This window comes from Tupaia chinensis, unplaced genomic scaffold, assembly GCF_000334495.1.
Source record: "Tupaia chinensis unplaced genomic scaffold, TupChi_1.0 Scaffold141490_1, whole genome shotgun sequence".
In the NCBI taxonomy this organism is placed as follows: Eukaryota; Metazoa; Chordata; class Mammalia; order Scandentia; family Tupaiidae; genus Tupaia; species Tupaia belangeri.
Window position 1 is genome coordinate 2678405 of NW_006201352.1, and position 17447 is coordinate 2695851.

The window sequence follows — 17447 nt, forward strand, 5'->3', positions numbered from 1 at the left end:
GGGCCCGTGCCCGATCCATGTCGGCTCCCACCATAACACCCCTGCCAGGCACAGTCTGTGGTCTGCAGTAGGTGAGCCTGGGCCACACTTTGAAGGAGCTGGGCCCGGCTGAGGAGACAAGGAGCCCGCTCTTTGGAAGGCATGGTAGGCTGGAAGTGCCCATCATTTCCACAACGCGAGCTGGGCTGACTTGAAATGTGTCTGCAGCAAAAACTTGGGCCATGAGACCACAGTTGGCATAATGGCTATGTCACTGGACTCCCATGTACTCGACTGTGGTTCGAGTTCCAGACCCGGTGGCTTAAACTCACACTGGGCACATGAGTCTGCGTGCCCAGGATCCCGAGAGGAGAATGGAGGAGAATGGATTACCATGTGGCCATCCCTTTGGTGGGTGATTTCTCACTTTTTATCTCTCTGTCTCTCTCTGTCTCTCTGGTGAGTACACATGCTCTATAGCCAAACCTCTCAAAAAAAAACCAAAAAACATAGGCTGCAATAACGAAATACCAGAGTGGCTGTCTTGAGTGACGGACGTATTTTTCTAAGTTTTGAAGCTGGAAGTCCAAGATTAAGGTGCCAGCAGGTTGATTTCTCTTTTTATGGAGAGACTTTTTTTCTTTTTTTTTTTTCTCTTTTTTTTTTTTTTTTTCTTTTTTTGCTATAGGGCGCGTGCGCTCGCCAGACAGAGAGAGAGAGACAGAGAGACAGAAAATGAGAAATTAACCCCCAGGGGGGACAGCCACACCGAAATCCCTTCTCTTCCATTCTCCTCTCAGGATCTTGGGCACGCACGCACACGCGCCCGGCGTGAGTTTAAGCCACCAGGTCTGGGGCTCGAACCACAGTCGACTACATGGGAGTCCAGCAACATAGCCATTATGCTAACTGCTGGTCCCCCAGCAGGGTTGATTCCTGATGAGGCCTCTCTTCCTGGCTTATAGGTGGCCACCTTTGCTCTGTGTCCTCACATGGCATTCTCTGTGCCTGGGAGAGGACAGAGGGAGAGCGAGATCTCTGGAGTTCCTTCCTGTATAAGGGCACCAACCTGACCTCATAAACCTTAATTATCTCCTTAAAGTGTCCTGTCCCAGTCTGAGGGTTTTAGGGCTTCAACATGAGAGCTTTAGTGGGATACAATTTAGTGCACTGCGGTGTCCCCCAGAATTTCATGTCCAGCTGGAACCTCAGACTGTGCCCTCATTTGGAAGCAGGGTCACTGCCGAGGTGATGAGGTAAGACGAGGTCATACTGGGTTAGGTGAGCCCCAGATCTAATGAGTACTGTCCTTATCAGAAGGACGCAAGGAGGCATCGGGGCAGTGTGGACGTGTGTGTGGGATTCTGTGCACCTGCGTGGCTGTTCTTCATGGAAATGGCCAGAGGCCCGTGTCAGCTTCTCCCCAGCTTTAATCCAGAGGAGCGTCCTCAGATTCCTTTCATCATTTCTTCTCAAGTCCTTAGGTTCCAGGGAACTTGGTTTATTTTCCATTCTTCAATTGTGGAAATCAATGCCTTTGGTTGTCGCAAACTGCATTACCTGAAATTCCAAAAGGAGACTAACATCCTCGGCTGCTGATTGGAACCCTGGCTGTGCCTTCCTGGCTGGGCATCCTTGGGCAAGAGATGGACTGCACTGGGCTCCAGCTTCCTTACCCGGAAGGGGAGTCAGGGAGCCTGCGTACCTTCATGGCAGTGACGCCCAGGAGAGCACAGCTGAGGCCGGGGCCCTGCACGTGGTCGTTACTCCGTGAAAGGCTCCCTGCCTGCCCCGTGTGGAGGGAGGTCGTTGGGAGGTGTTAGGCCTCGTCATGACGAGCCCAGGTCTGAGGAGACCAGGGTTCTGGGTGTGAGATGGGCCAGAGACCTTGGGACAGTTCATTTGTTCATTCATTCATTCAACGAATACTGTCACAGGCTGCTTTGAGCAACACAAGGGTTCTCCACTCCGGGGACACAGCCACAAGCTACACAGATAAGGTGAAGCCGCTTAGGGTTCCAGCAGCAGCAGCAGCAGGAGAGGAGGGGCAGGAGGGTAGGGGATGAGGCCAGACTTTGCTGATCTTCCCAAGACATCTGCATTTACTTCTGAGTGAGTGGGAAGTCAGCAGTGTGCTTTGTTCTGTAAGATCCACTCAGCTCCGTGCAGAGAGCAGACATCACAGGCACAGCAGGGAGCCCTGGGGGGAGCCGTATTGGTGGCCCAGGCAATGGACCTGGTGACTGTGGACCAGGTGGCCCTGATGGAGGCCATTGGTTCTGTTTGGGTGGACCACAGCTCAGTTGCCCTTTCTGTTAAAGCAGAGCTAAGAGCTTTCGCAGGGCGAGGAAGGGGTTTAAATCAGGTCCCGAGGGTGAAGCCTGTGGAGAAGTATCAGGCACACAGTGAGCACTGAAGACTTGCCCTTGTTACCAGGTTGTCACCACTCACTGGGAGGGTCTGTCTGCACAGAAGATGCTCACGGGTGGACCGGCTGTGCTACCTGCCTGGCTGTGACCCGGACCCTGTCACAGAGAGGCATGATTTGACCCTTTCTCTGGGCATGACATCAATCAAAATGTTACAGGCACGGTGGCTGTGAGATAAATTTGACGGCCACCCAATTGTTCTCAGGTGCATTTTTCTACGTTCTCGCCTCCTCTTGGCCTCCGGACAGACGATTTGAGTGAGATGGATGCTTCAGCTGCACGAGCTGCTCTGTGGCTCAGCACCTGAGAGGCTCCTGAGACGTGCCCAGAGTGACTGCAGTGCTGATGCGCTCTGAGCGGGGAGTGCCATCAGCTCATTCCAGAGTGTCCACAGACACGCAGCTTCATGGATTTCATTCCCGACTCATCTGCCTGTGCCGTTTCTCTTGGGAGGCCCCTGGGAGAAGGTGGCGGGATGGCAGTCCTGCCAGGCTAGGCCTTCTCGGCTTTAGGCTCTCACTGGAAGTTAGGGCTGAGAAAAAGAGGGGGGAGTGGAACTCTGTCCTCAGAGATGCAGTAATAATCGCTTAATACGCACTTATGGAGTGTCTGAAAGAAGTCCGTAAGACCACCCTCAATTCTGACACCACCTGCAAGTTCCCCATGGCCACCTTGGTTCTTCAGTTCACTAGAAGGACCCAGAACTCCTGTCAGATGTTGTTTTCCTGACTGTGGTCCTCACGGTAGACGAGCCCAGAACACACTGAAGTCAGCCAAGAAGAGGCACAGGGACAGGGGCCTGCTGTCCTTTCTCAGTGGAGTCGGGGATGGCGCTGACTCCTCCTGGCAGTGGTGTATGACAGCTTCCGTGAAGTATGCTGACCGTGGGAGTTCATGCCTTGGAGCGAGAGTTCTCATTGGGGTTTGGCCACAGAGGCATGGCTGACCTCCCATGTGGCCACCGTCAGTCCCCTGCTTTTCCAAGGGTCATGTTGACAACTTGTGCTCTAAGACCCCCATGTTGTTAGCACGGATGAGACATGGCTCGGGGCCCCAGATCAGCAGACATTCCAATGATGCAGAGTATTCGGGGGCTTGGAGATCAGCTCTCAGGAACCAGGGGCAAAGGCCAGACCCCTCTGGGAGTCGAGGTCGAGCATTTAGTGCAGCAGCAACTGTGCCGTTGGTCTCACTGAGCTAGTGAAGGTAGAAGGTGTGTTCCTTTTGGAGGCTGGGGGGAGAATCTGCTGCCTTGCTTATTCCGGCTTCCAGGGGCTGCCCACCCCTTAGGACTTATGGCCCCTTCCTCTAGCCTCAGAGCACAGTGGCAACACCCTTCATCATCACATCCCCTCCTCTGACTCTAAAACTTCTGCCTTCCTCTTTCACTTATAAGGACCCCAGGAAGGCATTGGACCCACCTGGGCAATCCAGTATAACTTTCCCTTCTCAAGATCCTTAATGTCCAATAATCCTGTCTGCAGAGGTGCCAGGTCAGGTCAGGTCAGAGGTTCCAGGGATTAGGACGTGGCCTTCTTTGAGGGCCATTATTCTGCCTACCATAGAGAAAAGTAGGGAGTTTCCAGAGTACAAGAAATCAGTTTTTGGAGAAACATGTAAACGATGATTTTCTTTTTTAGGTTTTTGCCATAGGGCACGTGTGCTCAGCAGAGAGATGGGAGTGAGAGGGTAGGGGTGATGGCCATGCCACAATCCCTTCTCTTCCATTCTCCTCTTGGGACTTTGGGCACACACGCACACACACACAGTGTGGCTTGCAAACCGCTAGGTCCGAGGCTCCAATTGCGGTTGGCCATGTCGGAGTCTAGCACCTTCGCCACTATGCCACCTGCTGTCCCCCACAATGATTTCGTGAGCAGACTTTGAAAAGGAACTAATGGAAGCATAGGCACCATATTCCCACATGTCTCTGGAAAGCAGGCGACCACGGGTTCAAGAGAGGGTGAGCCAGTCCCCACTGTCCTTTACCTCAAGGGCGTAGGGACTGAGAGAGTGGGCCGCAGTGTGCACACCTGCCTTTCTAATAGCAGGCTAAGGGAACATGGCTTTTCATTTTAGTTTAATGAAATTACTAGCATAATTCATTTATGATTTCTTTATCTGCAGAAATAAAATTTGCCAGTGTCTTTGGGTATCACATACTACCTGATTATTACCCCTCTCTCCTTTGGAAAATTGTCTTTCTTTTTTATTTTTTAAATTTGCTAGAGGGACTGCATGCTTGCCAGAGAGAGAGAGAGTAAGTGAGAAAGCATCCTCTTTGGGGAGTGCCCACGCTGCAGTCTCCTCTCCTCTGCTTCTCCCTCCCTTAGAACTTTGGGCACCCTGGCCCACAAGCCTGGTGTGTATTTTCCAACTCACCAGGTCCAGGCCTCAAACCACACAGTCCTCCATGTGGGATCCAGCCACTTTAACCACCATGCCAACCACTCGCCCATCCTTTTGATAATTCTCATAACCTCCTCACTTCCCAGCAAAGAAGTGCAAAGGAGAGGAGAATACTTAAGGACCAGACAGCAGACAGGCTAGGTTGTAGCACACCAACTGTGTGGCCTAGTCAAGATCACTTAACCTTTCTGATCCAGAAACTCTTGACGTCCTTCCTTATAAGTTTTTGATGATATGGAAAAAAAAAACCAGTTAACACACAAAAATGCCACCTGTGGCTCTCAGAATGAAGCCCACGATGACCACCTGGCTTGGCCAAACAAGCCCTATCTTGCCTGTGTATAAGATGCCCCCACATGGCCTGGCTCACTCCTCACCCTTCTGCAGTCATGCCCCTTGCTCTCTGCCTTCCAGACTTGTCCCAGTTCCCACAGAAACCCTGGCCCAACCCACCGTGGTGCTTTTGCACATGCCCTTCCACTGCCCCAAACACTCTTCCCTCCATTCCCTCAGCTTTGCCTGGCCAGTTTTTTCTCATTCTTTGGATCTCAGAGTAAGTGTCACTTCTGTAGAGAGCCCGCTTTGACCTCTTCCTAGACCAGTGTCTCATAGGGTCAGCATTCTCCCAGCATCACACTGGTCACAGCCTACCGTGAGTACCTGTGCACTGTCTGACACGCTGTGGGTTGTGAACTCTCTGAAGTCCTGCTCCATGTCTCCTCAGTCACTGCGGCCTCCTGGTGCAGAGCTGTGCCCACAGCTGGTGCCCAGGAGACACTGGAAGAAGGAGCCTACGAATGCTGTGTGGTAAGACACATATCTGTCCGGGCTTTCGGTGTTAAGACCCCTACTGCCTAGGACCACAATAATGCCGTGAAACAAGACACCTCAAAACCCAGTGGCTGAAGGCCAGCAGGTGGCATGGGGTTAAGGTGCTAGACTCCCATCTGGCTGACCACAGTTCGAGTCCCAGACCTGGCGGTTTGAAAATCATGTCAGGCACATATGTATACGTGTCTGAAATTCCAAGAGAGGAATTGAAGAGAAGGGATTGCAGCCTGGCCATGCTCCCTGGGGTGATTTCTCACTTACCCTCTCTGTCTTTTTCTGTATCTTTCCAGCTAGCGCATACACCTTATGGCAAAAAACTTAAACAAACAAACAAAAACCTAGTGACTGAAAATTACAGTGATACATTCCCATGCTCTGTGCCTTGGGCAGAGCTTGGCTGACACCGGCTGGACTGGAGTAACATGCCTTGGCCTTGTTCTGTGCGTCTCCCAGCCCTTCCTTCCGTGGGCTGGCCTGGGCATGTGCCTCCCGCAGCAGTAGCAGAGGTCTAGCCTCCAAAGCAGCACACTTCACTCCACCTCATTTTGTTGGCCAAAGGAAGTCACATGTCTGAACCCAGAGCTGGAGGGGCAGGGAAGTCCCCCTGCTCACCTGGAGAAGGCACTGCAAAGTGACGTGGCAAGGGGTGTGGGAACTGGGAAACGGAGCAAAAAGATTGGACCCCACGTGCTGGCTGCATTTGTGTTCCGTGTGCTCCCCGACCTAGAGCAGAAAGGTGCCTAGGCACTGTCCCTGGATCCAACGCACTTCCCGTTTTTGTTTTTGTTTTTTTAAGAATTATTTATTTATTTAATTCCATTTATAATTATTATTTTTTAATTTGACCAGACAGAGACAAAGGGGGGGGAAGGGAGAAAACAAGCTGCCAGTTTCTGGACTCAAACCGGCCTTGTGGAATCACCTGTGCTCTCTAGGGCTGTCCTGTCATGGGACCCTGAGCACACCTTTGAAGTCGCTAAGTGTGTGTCTTCAAAACAATCAGGCTGTGGTCCCTGTGAAGAATATATTTGGCCAAAAAACCTCACAGGGGGCCAGGTCAGTGATCAGAATACCAAGACACACTTTTGTTTTTAAATCATTCATGGTTGTCAAACTTCAAAAAATGTGCAGTTTGCAAATTAAAGAAAGGTTAACTTTGTAAAGGTTACATGGTCCAGTAACCTCATCTCCTAACAAGAGATGTTCTGGATTCTGCCAGCCCCCTTGAAAGAGTCAGTCTGCATTGTCACCTGCGACATGAAACACATCAGTTCCCACTTAATGCTGGGAGATATTGATTTAGTCTGTGCCTGAAATAGAATCAGAATTAGTGTGCGTTGTTGCTTTCTCTGTATGTGTAACAGGGTCAGGACAGTAGAGGTGCAGGGGAGAGAGAGGCTTGCCCCAGGCTTTGATCCTAAGCCCAGAAGGTGGTCCCCTTCCTCTCAAACAAAAAGCACAAGGCAGAACCCAAGCAGAGGCACACAGGTCACTCTGATTTGCCTTTCACTCAGGGTTCCGCCTCTGCAGCCTTACCTAAATGATCCCCCACCCTCCTCAGGTTTCCTGCAGAGAAGTGACCTGTAGCAGGCAGGGGAAATGCAGAGTCTGGAACCTTTAAAAGGTTACTTAGCCTCCCTGAGTCTCAGTTTTCTTATCTACAAAAGGGGGCTGATAATATCTGCTTTGAAAGCTGATGATGACGATTAGACAGGTTTATGGTGGATGCCCTTACTAAACGCTGGCTAATACCATTTAGATAAAGGTTGCATGCTGGCCTGTGGTTCTCCATAAGTGTTATCTATTGCTACTTTCATCTTAGGAACAAAGCATTTTTGCGGGAAAGAGGTGAGAAGAATTCTGTTGAGCAGAGGCAGCTTCTGTTTTGGCTTGTTTGAGCATGAGTAGGAGAGGGAGCCATTCCTCGCAGAGGTGGGACGACATAAAAATCAAAGAAAGAGAACATGGCTGGGACTCTGGATGCCCCTATGCCTCCTCACCGCCCTCACATGCTCCCTGTTCGCAGGAGCTGTTATGCTGGCTGGTACAGAAAGCTGGCCCTTGCTCTTCTGTACAGTTTTACATCTCAGTGCATATCCCCAAATATTGCTTACTTATTTATTTAGGTTCTCGTTACCGAATTTTTCATAATATTCTTTTGTAGTTTCTATCATTAGATATCATGTTTGCTACAGTCATTTTTTTAATCAAATTGAGCAAAGCTTCTTTTCATTCCTAGTTTCCTAAGAGTGTTTCTGATGCATGGAAAATAAATGTTGCACAATGCTCTTTTCCTCATCTACTGAGGTTGCCATCATTATATTTTTCTCCTCTATTCTGTTAATGAGGCAAATTGCATTGATTGACGCCATGATTTTAAATGCATACAACTTTAGAATGTTTTTATCTTTCTGACTAATTGTTTAATTTTTTAATTTTTTTGTTTTGTTTTACCATGGGGCACTCTCTTGCCAGAGAGAGACACAGAGAGAGAAGGGTGGGAGAAGTGAGAGATCATCCCTGGAGGGGATGGCCATGCTGCAATCCCTTGTCTTCAGCTCTCCTTTCAGTATTTTGAGCACATAAGCACATACACCTGGCTTGATTCTCAAGCCTAGGGGTCTGGGACTCGAACTATAATGCTAATCACGTGGGATCCAGTACTGCCATGCCACGTACTGGCCCTGATAAATTGAACTTTTTAGCATTACGAATTTTAGCAAAATTGACCCCATGTTTATTAGGTGCTGGCTATTCATTCATTAAGGAAAAAAAAATTTGTACCTGAATCACATCATGGTTAACATCATGGGTGCCAGAGCTCATCTGCCAGGGCCCTCTCTGTAAGCTGGTGTAACTTAATTGAACTTCTCTTTTACAAGTACCAAAGAAGCCTCGATTTCTTATCTATAAATTTCTTTCATCAGTTTAGGGAAGTTTTTTCAAATTTCACTTCTACCTAGACTGTCCCTTCTCTCTTTTGCGGATTCCAGTTAAATTTATTGGGTCTTCTTATTTTATCTTCTATGCGTTTATCTTCTTGTTCATATTTTTCATCCTTTAGTCTTGCCTTACTTTATTATGGGTAGTTTCTTTTTATTTATTTATTTATTTATTTTTAGATGTTTTTGCTATAGGGCGCATGCGCTCGCCAGACAGACAGAGACATAGAGACAGAAAGCGAGAAATCACCCCCCAGGGGGGATGGTCACGCTGCAATCCCTTCTCCTCCATTCTCCTTTCGGGATCTTGGGCACGCACGCACACACGCCCGGCATGAGTTTTAAGCCACCAGGTCCAGGACGCGAACCGCGGTCGACTATGTGGGAGTCCCGCAACATTGCCATTATGCTAACTGCTGGTTCCCTGGGTAGTTTCTTTTGATTTATCTTCCAGTGCATTAATACTCTCTTTAGTTTCATTTAAACCTCAATTAAACCTGTACACCAGGTTCTTAATGTTGAACACTATTCAATTCTAGAATTTCTAGTTGGTTCTTTTTAAACTAAGCAGTGTTATACCTTTTATCATTTCCAGCTCCTTGCCTACAGATTTAAAAATGGCTTTTTTTCTTTTTATTTCTATTTCTTTTACACATTAAATCATGTTATTTAGCTTACAAAGTGAATATTCCAACATGTGTACATTTCTCACCAGTCCAGTTCACCATACTAGAAAGTTATCTTCAATAGATAATAATCCATTTCTTTGTCCCATAAATGCCTTGCCTCTCTATTTTTCTCTTTAATGTCCTTTCTCACACTCCACTCTTTCACCTGCCTTTTTCCCATACTGTATCTGGTATTTACAACCATTTACTTAGTTTCTACAGCCTTTAGTCATTCAGTTTCGGCCATAGAGTGCAGACACTTGGTATATATTAAGTGGAGACATACAAATGTCTCTCCTTCATTGCCTGGCTTGCTTCACTCAGCAGTAAATCTCCCATATTCATCCACTTTCCGTCAAAAGCCAGAGTCTTGTTGTGTTTTTATGGCTGAGAAATATTCCATTGAGTATATGTGCCACATTTTTTCAATCCATTCATCTGTTTGTGGGCATTTGGGTTGGTTCTGTTTTAGCAAGTGTGAATAATACTGCAATAAACATGGATGTGCAAGTAGTTTTCCGATTAAGAATTATTCTGTCCCTCAGGTAGATACCGAGAAATGGGATTGCTGAATCATAAGGCAGTTCGATTTGTAGGTCTTTGAGGAATCTCCAAATTGTTCTCCAGGGTGGCTGGACCAATTTACATTCCCACCAGCAGTGTAGGACAGTTCCCCTTTCACCACAATTCCACCAACACTTATAATTTTTTTTTTTAATCTTAGGCATTCTGACTGTGGTTAGGTGGTATCTCATTATGGTTTTGATCTGCATATCCCCTACAATGAGGGATGGTGAGCATTTTTTCATATTCCTTTTTGCTATTCATATGTCTTCCTTAGAGAGTAGTTTTTTACCAACTCATTCTCCCATCTTTTAATAGGGTTAATCAACTTTTTTCGGGACAGCTGCTTGAGTTCCTTGTGTATTCTGGTTATCAGTCCCTTATCCGATGCATAGTTTACAAAAATATTTTCCCATTCTGAGGGCTGTCTGTTCACACTAATTACTGTGTCTTTTGCCATGCAGAAACTTCTTACTCTTATTTAATCCCACTTGTCTGGTTTTGGGATTATTGACTGTGCTTATTTAAGTAGTCTTTGCCTACCCCAATGTCTCCCAGAGTTTCCTCAGTGTTTTCCAGCAGCAGTATAGTTTGAGGTCTTAGGTTTAGATCTTTGATCCACTTTGAGTTGATTTTTGTCAAAGGTGTGAGGTAGGAGTTCTTCATCTTTCTGCAGGTGGATATTCAGTTTTCCCAGCACCATTGGCTGAAGAGGTTTTTCTTTCCCCACTGGATTGACTGGTGCCTTTTGTCAAAAATCAGTTGGCTGTAGGTCTTGTCTGGGAGTTTATTCTGGGATTCTATTCTGTTCCATTGGTTCACCTGTCTGTTTCTATGCCAATACCATGCTGTTTTGATTACCACAGCTTTGTAGTATATTTTTGGGTTAGGGAGTGAGATGCCACCCACTCCCCTCTTCTTGTGCAGGATTGCTTTGGCAATACGAGGTGACTCCAGACAAATTGTATGATTATCTTTTCTAGATCTGTGAAGAATGTCTCTGGCACTTTGATTAGGATTGTGTTAAATATGTAGATTAATTTGGGTAGAATTGTTATCTTGATTCTATTAGTTCTTCCAATCCAGGAACATGGGATGTCCTGCCACTTTTTTGTGTCATTTTCAATTTCTTTTTTTAGCTTCTCATAGTTTTCCTTGTGGAGGTCTAACTTCTTTGATTAGATTTATTCCTAGGTATCTTATACATTTTGTGGCTATGGTAAATGAAATTACTTTTTAAAGTTCTATCTCAGTCTGCCTGCTGTTTCTATATAGAAATGCTATAGATTTCTGTATGTCGATTTTGTATCCTGCAACTTTACTGTATTCATGCATTACTTCCAGGAATTTTTTCATGGATACCATTGGGTCTTCTATGTATATCATCATGTCATCTGCAAATAGAGAGAGTTTCACTTCTCCTTTTCCTATTTGAATGCCTTTTATTTTATTCTCTTTTCTGATTGCGTTGGTGAGGACTTCCAGTACTATACTGAAAAGGAGTGGAGAAAATGGGCATCCTTGTCTTGAACCAGTTTTCAGTTGAAAACCTTTCAGCTTTTCTCCATTCAGGATATTGTTAGCTATAACTTTGTAAGCACAATAAGCATTGATACTTTAAAGTCCATGCCTTGTAATTTCGCTCTCTGGAGTACTTGTGTGTTTGTGTTTGATATCTGTCATTTGTGTAGAGATTTGGTCATGTTGTCTTATTGCCATGTGGAACTATTCGTTTTTTACTGTTATATTCAAAACTTGCACATTTATTTGTAGAAATATTTTCAGGTGTACAATAATGTTGCTTCCTATAAAGTAGATTGTCTTTTACTTCCGCCAGATGGCAGGGTCTCTAGTGATCCACAATCACCTTAATTCAAAGTCAGGTCTTGACATACTGTGAGCAACTCTAATGACTGCCAATTACAATCCAAATAAACCAGTCTGGGGTGGTTTCCTTCCATTTCACTTATGTTACTCCAGTGCAGCTTTTTTGGGTTTCCAACCTTACGCGTGGGATGGTTTACCAAGGCCCTCTCCACAATGAACCATGAATTCCTGCTTATGTCCCTCTGACAGCTTTAGGCTCTCAGAAGCCCTGTTTAGTCATTACCTATCTCCTCTGAATTGACCAATACTCCCAGGAAAAAGCAGTGCCAAAGGCTGGAATGTGTCTCCTCCCTGGCCTGAGCCCATGCACTCTACTCTCTTGTGAGCTCTTCGCAACTTCTATGAAGAGTTAATAATCACTTTGTCCAGACATTTTTTTTTCCCCTTCACTCATCTTCACTGGGAGGATTAGTCCAAATTACCTGAGCAGCTGTTACCAGAAATGGAATCTCTAAATAATTTAAAAGAATGCAGAGTGCTTGGGCCAGGCAGTGGTGCAGCTATCAAACGTGCTGCTTCATGAGGCAGTTCCACATGAGAAGGTTCCCCGTTCAAGACCTCCCTTAATACACCAGCCATGCACATGCCATGTTCTGGGGTTGACTGAAACCTGGGAGTGTCAGGACCTAGTTGGCAGTCTCTCACCCTCTCTCTCAAAAATAAACAAACTTTAGAAGAACGAGGGTCTTTCATGCCCTTGTTATGATCACTTGACTCTGAGCATGAACTTCTTAAAGTGTGGCATTAGTTGGGTTTGATTAACCTTGATTTGAATTAAAATTGAAGGTATATTCATTAAGCAGAGCAGATGAATTAAGTACATGCTGAAAATATGTTTATTTTACTTTCAAAAACCCTAATTATTCATGCAACATACGGATTAAGAGTATGAGTCCAAGAGTCCAATGACCAGGACCCACCATCTACAAACCATGTCTCAGCTACTCATCTTCTCTAGGTCCCAGTTTTCATATCTACAAAGTGGTGGTAATAAAAATAGAACATCATCATTGGACTGTCGTAAGGATTGAGTGAAATTATACAGGAGAAGTGTTAATGGCACTCTCTGGCAATGGTAAGAATTTATAATTATAAATAATTATACTTTTTATTACCCATCATTTGCCAGGCACTGTGCCAGGTCCTGAAAACGCAAAGATAGTAAGAGAAAACTTGAGACTTAAAGATCTCATGGTCTAATCCATGAAAAGGATAATTAGACAAGCAGCAACTGCAAAGAATAGTAAGTGCTAGAGAGGTAGCAGCAAAGGCAGAGGCCCTCTGGCTAGCTCTTCTTTCCACGGAAGGCTCTGTGGAAAATGGGTTATTCTGGAGACAATGGTGCAACTATAAAACACAACGCTTGTAAAGCAATTCCCCATGGGAAGTTTCCTCTAGACGACCAGTTTTGTGATTCACCAGAACAACTCACCAGGCTCAGCAGATCATGCCCGTGGCTAGGTTTTTGTTTGTTTGTTTGTTTGTTCGTTTTTAAGAGGTTTTTGCCATAGGGCGCATGTGCTCACCAGAAAGACAGAGAGAGAGAGAGAGACAGAAAGCGAGAAATCACCCCCCAGTGGGGATGGCCACGCCGCAATCCCTTCTCCTCCATTCTCCTCTCGGAATCTTGGGCATGCATGCACACGCGCCCAGCGTGAGTTTAAGCCATCGGGTCCAGGACTCGAACCGCAGTCGACTACATGGGAGTCCAGTGACATAGCCATTATGCTAACTGCTGTTCCCCCCATGGCTAAGATTTATTGCAGTGAAAGATTGAAAGTAAAATCAGCAAAGTGAAAAGACACTGGGGTAAAATCCGATGGAAACCAGGCACATGCTCCCAGAATCCTCTCCCCATGGGGTCACACAGGATGCAGTTCATTCCTCCAGCAGTGAAATGAGGCAGCATGTGTGAGTGCTGTCTATCAGGGAGGTTCACCTGAACTTAGGGGTCCAGGGTTTTTGTGAGGCTCAGTCCTGCAGGCCCCCCTGCCTGGCATATACCAAGATTCCAGTTCCAAGAGGGCAAGCAGATATTCAGCTAAATCACATTGCATGTCATCAAACTCTGTGTGGGGTCGGGGGTCCTTCCCAGAGGAGACCTTGACCTGCATTTCGGCATATGTGGAGGGTTCTTAGGTAGATGAGAGGAAGTAGGCTCATCATATTGGTGCATGATACCTCTGGGGACTGCCTCAGGCACATGGTTGGGGAGGACGCAAGGTGTGTACTGACCTGGCTACTCTATGGTCTCCACTCTCAGAGAGCTGCAGTTCAAGGGAAATGACAGACACACTGTGGTCTACGTGCGCTGACGAGTTAACCAAAGAGCTGAGGGACAGAAATGCCCATGTTAATCTGAGGGTCCGGAGAAGGCTCCATGGAAAATGGATTATTCTGGAGGAGGTTTGCAGAGTGCTTGCCATTCTAGGTCTGAAAGTGTCTGAAAGTGGGCTGAAGAGAGTAGCTCAGCAGGGCATCTGCAAAATGAGACATGTAATGAGATGCCATTTCTATGCAAGCTGACACACACCAAGAGCCGTATTCCTGAGCTTCATGAACAGTGAAAGCACGGCAGTGCAAACAGGAAAGAGAAATACTATTCACAGGGATGGCTGTCTCTGAAACCAGGAGGGAGGGAAAAGACTGCAGGAGAGTCAGAAAAGATTCTAATTTAACCTGTAGGCTTGGGGAGTTTAAAATTTAAAAGAGAGAGAGAGTAATATCGTTCTGCATGACGGAATCACAGATTTTTTTTTGAGAGAGATTTTAGCTCTAGGGCCGTTATGCTCACCAGAGAGACAGAAAGGGAAAAATATCCCCCCGCCCCCGCAGGGGGATGACACGCAGCAGTCCCTTCTCCATTCTCCTCTTGGGATTTTGCTCATGCATACACACGCGCCCAGCATGAGTTTTAAACCACCGGGTCTGGGACTCAAACTGCTGCCAACTATGTGGCAGTCCAGTGACATAACCATTAGGCCATCTGCTGGTCCCAGATTCACAGATATTTAATACAATATTATCTATGGTGTGAAGTTTTTTTCTTTATTTTTTCAGATGTTTTTGGTTTGGGTTTGTTTGTTTGTTTGTTTGTTTGTTTGTTTTTTGAGAACTGGTACATGCACTAGCAAGAGAGAGAGACAGAAAGAGAGGAAAAGTGAGAACACACTCCCCAGGAGGATGACCACACTGTAATTCCTTTCCCTCCATTCTCCTCGTGGGACTTTGGGCACATACACACACACACCTGGTGTGGTTTTCTAAGTCACCAGGTCTGGCTTTGAACTACGTAGTGTGCCATGTGGGATCTGGCACCTTATCCTCCTTGCCACCAGCTGGCTCATGAGATTTCTTTCATAATTTAAAGAAATACACTTTTAGAAAGAGACTGGGGTGGAGATGGAAAGAAGGCTACAGAATGGTGAGGCTTGAGGGTCGGCTCAAGACTGCCTGTCTATTTTGACCAATGATAGGAACAGAGGTCTTGCAAGTTGTTTGAGCCAAGGGCTCCTGGTAAGATTTAAGGTTTAGGCAAGTCACTCCCCTGTAAAGTCATCCCGATGGTGACCCAGGGAGGCCCAGCTGGGGCTTAGAGGAGATGCCAAGATAACGACTCTCTTGGCTCCCTGGGGCCCACCTAGATGAGGTGAGCAAGCTCAAAGGCAGCAAGTATATCCCAAGACTGGTGTGAGTGTGCGCACATATATGTATATAATGTGTCTGTGTGCATGTGTATGAGTGCATACATGTGTGCATATGAATGTGTATGCGTGTATCTGTGAGTGTGTGTATGAGTCTGTGTGTGTACATGCGTGTGTATGTGAGTGTGTGCATGCCTGTCTGATGTGAGAGTCCCCGTCTCGAGTCTCCTCTGTCCTGCAGAAGGCATGTGGAGAAGAGGCAGAGGGGAGCTCAGGCCCCAGGCAGGACTGGGCCGTGATCTGTAATCACTGTGGTTCTTGGCTTCAGGAGCTGTACTGCAGCACCATGGGTGCTTTCCAGAAGTTCATGGATGTCCTGTTCCATCAGACACTCCCTGGTGCAACTGGCCTCCCACGGGCAGAGTGTGAGTACTTGAGGCAGGAGGTCCAGGAGAACGCCGCCCAGCAGCTGGGGCAATCGGATCGCTTCCGCAGACAGCAGTGGAGGCTCTTCCAGGACCGCCTGGAGGAAGACAAGCAGGTGCGGGCATTTGGGACCCAGGGGCTGGGGTCTGCGTTTTGGAAACTTATAAAGAATACTAAGAGCGTCCATCTCTTGAGCACCTCCTAGTGCCTCTCTCAATGCTCTACAGCGGTTGTCATTGCCAACCTTCCACAGCAGCCCACCGAGGAAGGGGAAGGACTGCAGGACGTCAGCTCCCCTGACAGGAAGTCAGCAGATAATGCCTTCAGCCAACAAGGGCAGCAAGGCATGTTCTAGAGTGAAGAATAAATAGCAAACCGATCGGAGGCAGAAAGTAAGGTGGTTCGGGGCGTGAGCTTGGTACAGAGGGGCTGTATACTGGGACTCCTGTCTTTCAGTGATGTCTATTTTTTTTTAATGATAGAGTACATATGTGTGCATGAGAGAGAGAGAGGGGAGCACCCTTGACAGGGTCTCATCACACCAGGATCCTCCTCCCCAGCCCTAGCTCCTCAGGGTCCTGAGGGCCTGGGCACGCATGCAGCATGTTTTCAGGTTGACCCAGGGATCTGAACTTGTGGTTGGCTGTGTGGCTTTCAGCCTTGCAGGGCACTGCATTACCACTGCACCACGGCAGCTGGGCCATTGATGAAGCCTGTCTGATTATATGCATAATGCTATAGGTGAAGTAGTGGCCCCAAAGATGTCCACTTCTAATCCCCAGCCCCTGTGCATACGTTACCTCACATGGCAAGAGGAACTTTACAGATTATTAAGGATCTTGGGGTGGAGAGACTGTGCTGGATTATCTGGGCGAACCTAACGTAATCCCAAAGATTCAAATAAGGGGGAGGCAGGAGGGTCACAGTCAGAAAGGAGATGTGACGATAGGAGCAGAGGTCAGAGTGGTACAGCCATCAGCCTGGGAATGCCAGTGGCTTCTATTAACAGAAGCTGGAAAAGGCAAGGACCAGATCCCCCTACAACCTGGAGAGAAAAGAACACGGTCCTACCGACCTTGTTATATTAGCCCACTAAGCTCCATTTCAGATTCTGACCTTCAGAACGATAAGAAAATTAATTTGTATTGTTTTTGTTTTGTTTTGTTTTGTTTTTTTGAGAGAGAGATTTTTGCTATAGGGTGCATATGATCGCCACAGACAGACAGACAGCAAGAAATCACCCCTCAGGAGGAATGACCATGCTGCAATCCCTTCTCCTCCATTCTCCTCTCGGGATTTTGGGCACGCACACACACACACACACACCCTGTGTGAGTTTCAAGTCCAGGACGTGAACCACCGTTGGCCGTGTGGGAGTGCAGCTCCTTCACCACTATGCTACCTGCTGCCCCAAATTTGTGTTGTTTTAAGCCACATGTGTGACAATGTGTTAGAGTAGCAACAGCAAAGTAATACAATACACATTAAAACATTAAACATTAAACCACTTAAATAAAAGAATTTCCGAATGTGGCAGACACATTTCCTTTCTTCTTGACCTTCTACACTGTACACTGGGAGCTCTATAAGTAGCCGTGGCTGAGGGACACTGTCCTGGCCTGTGAGCAAGGGTGGGACCTGCAAAGGGCTTCTCTTCCTGATACGAAT

The 17447-nt window shown here is 46.9% G+C and overlaps 1 protein-coding gene across 1 annotated transcript in view; it reads left to right on the forward strand.

The window, feature by feature from the left end:
- The window catches only part of EVC (EvC ciliary complex subunit 1), a 105846-nt gene that overhangs the window by 44816 nt on the left and 43583 nt on the right, over window positions 1-17447 (forward strand). Inside the window, exon 14 of the mRNA XM_006163199.1 lies at window positions 15682-15894. Within this exon, the coding sequence (XP_006163261.1) occupies window positions 15682-15894 (213 nt within the window). The remainder of the gene's footprint in view (window positions 1-15681; window positions 15895-17447) is intronic.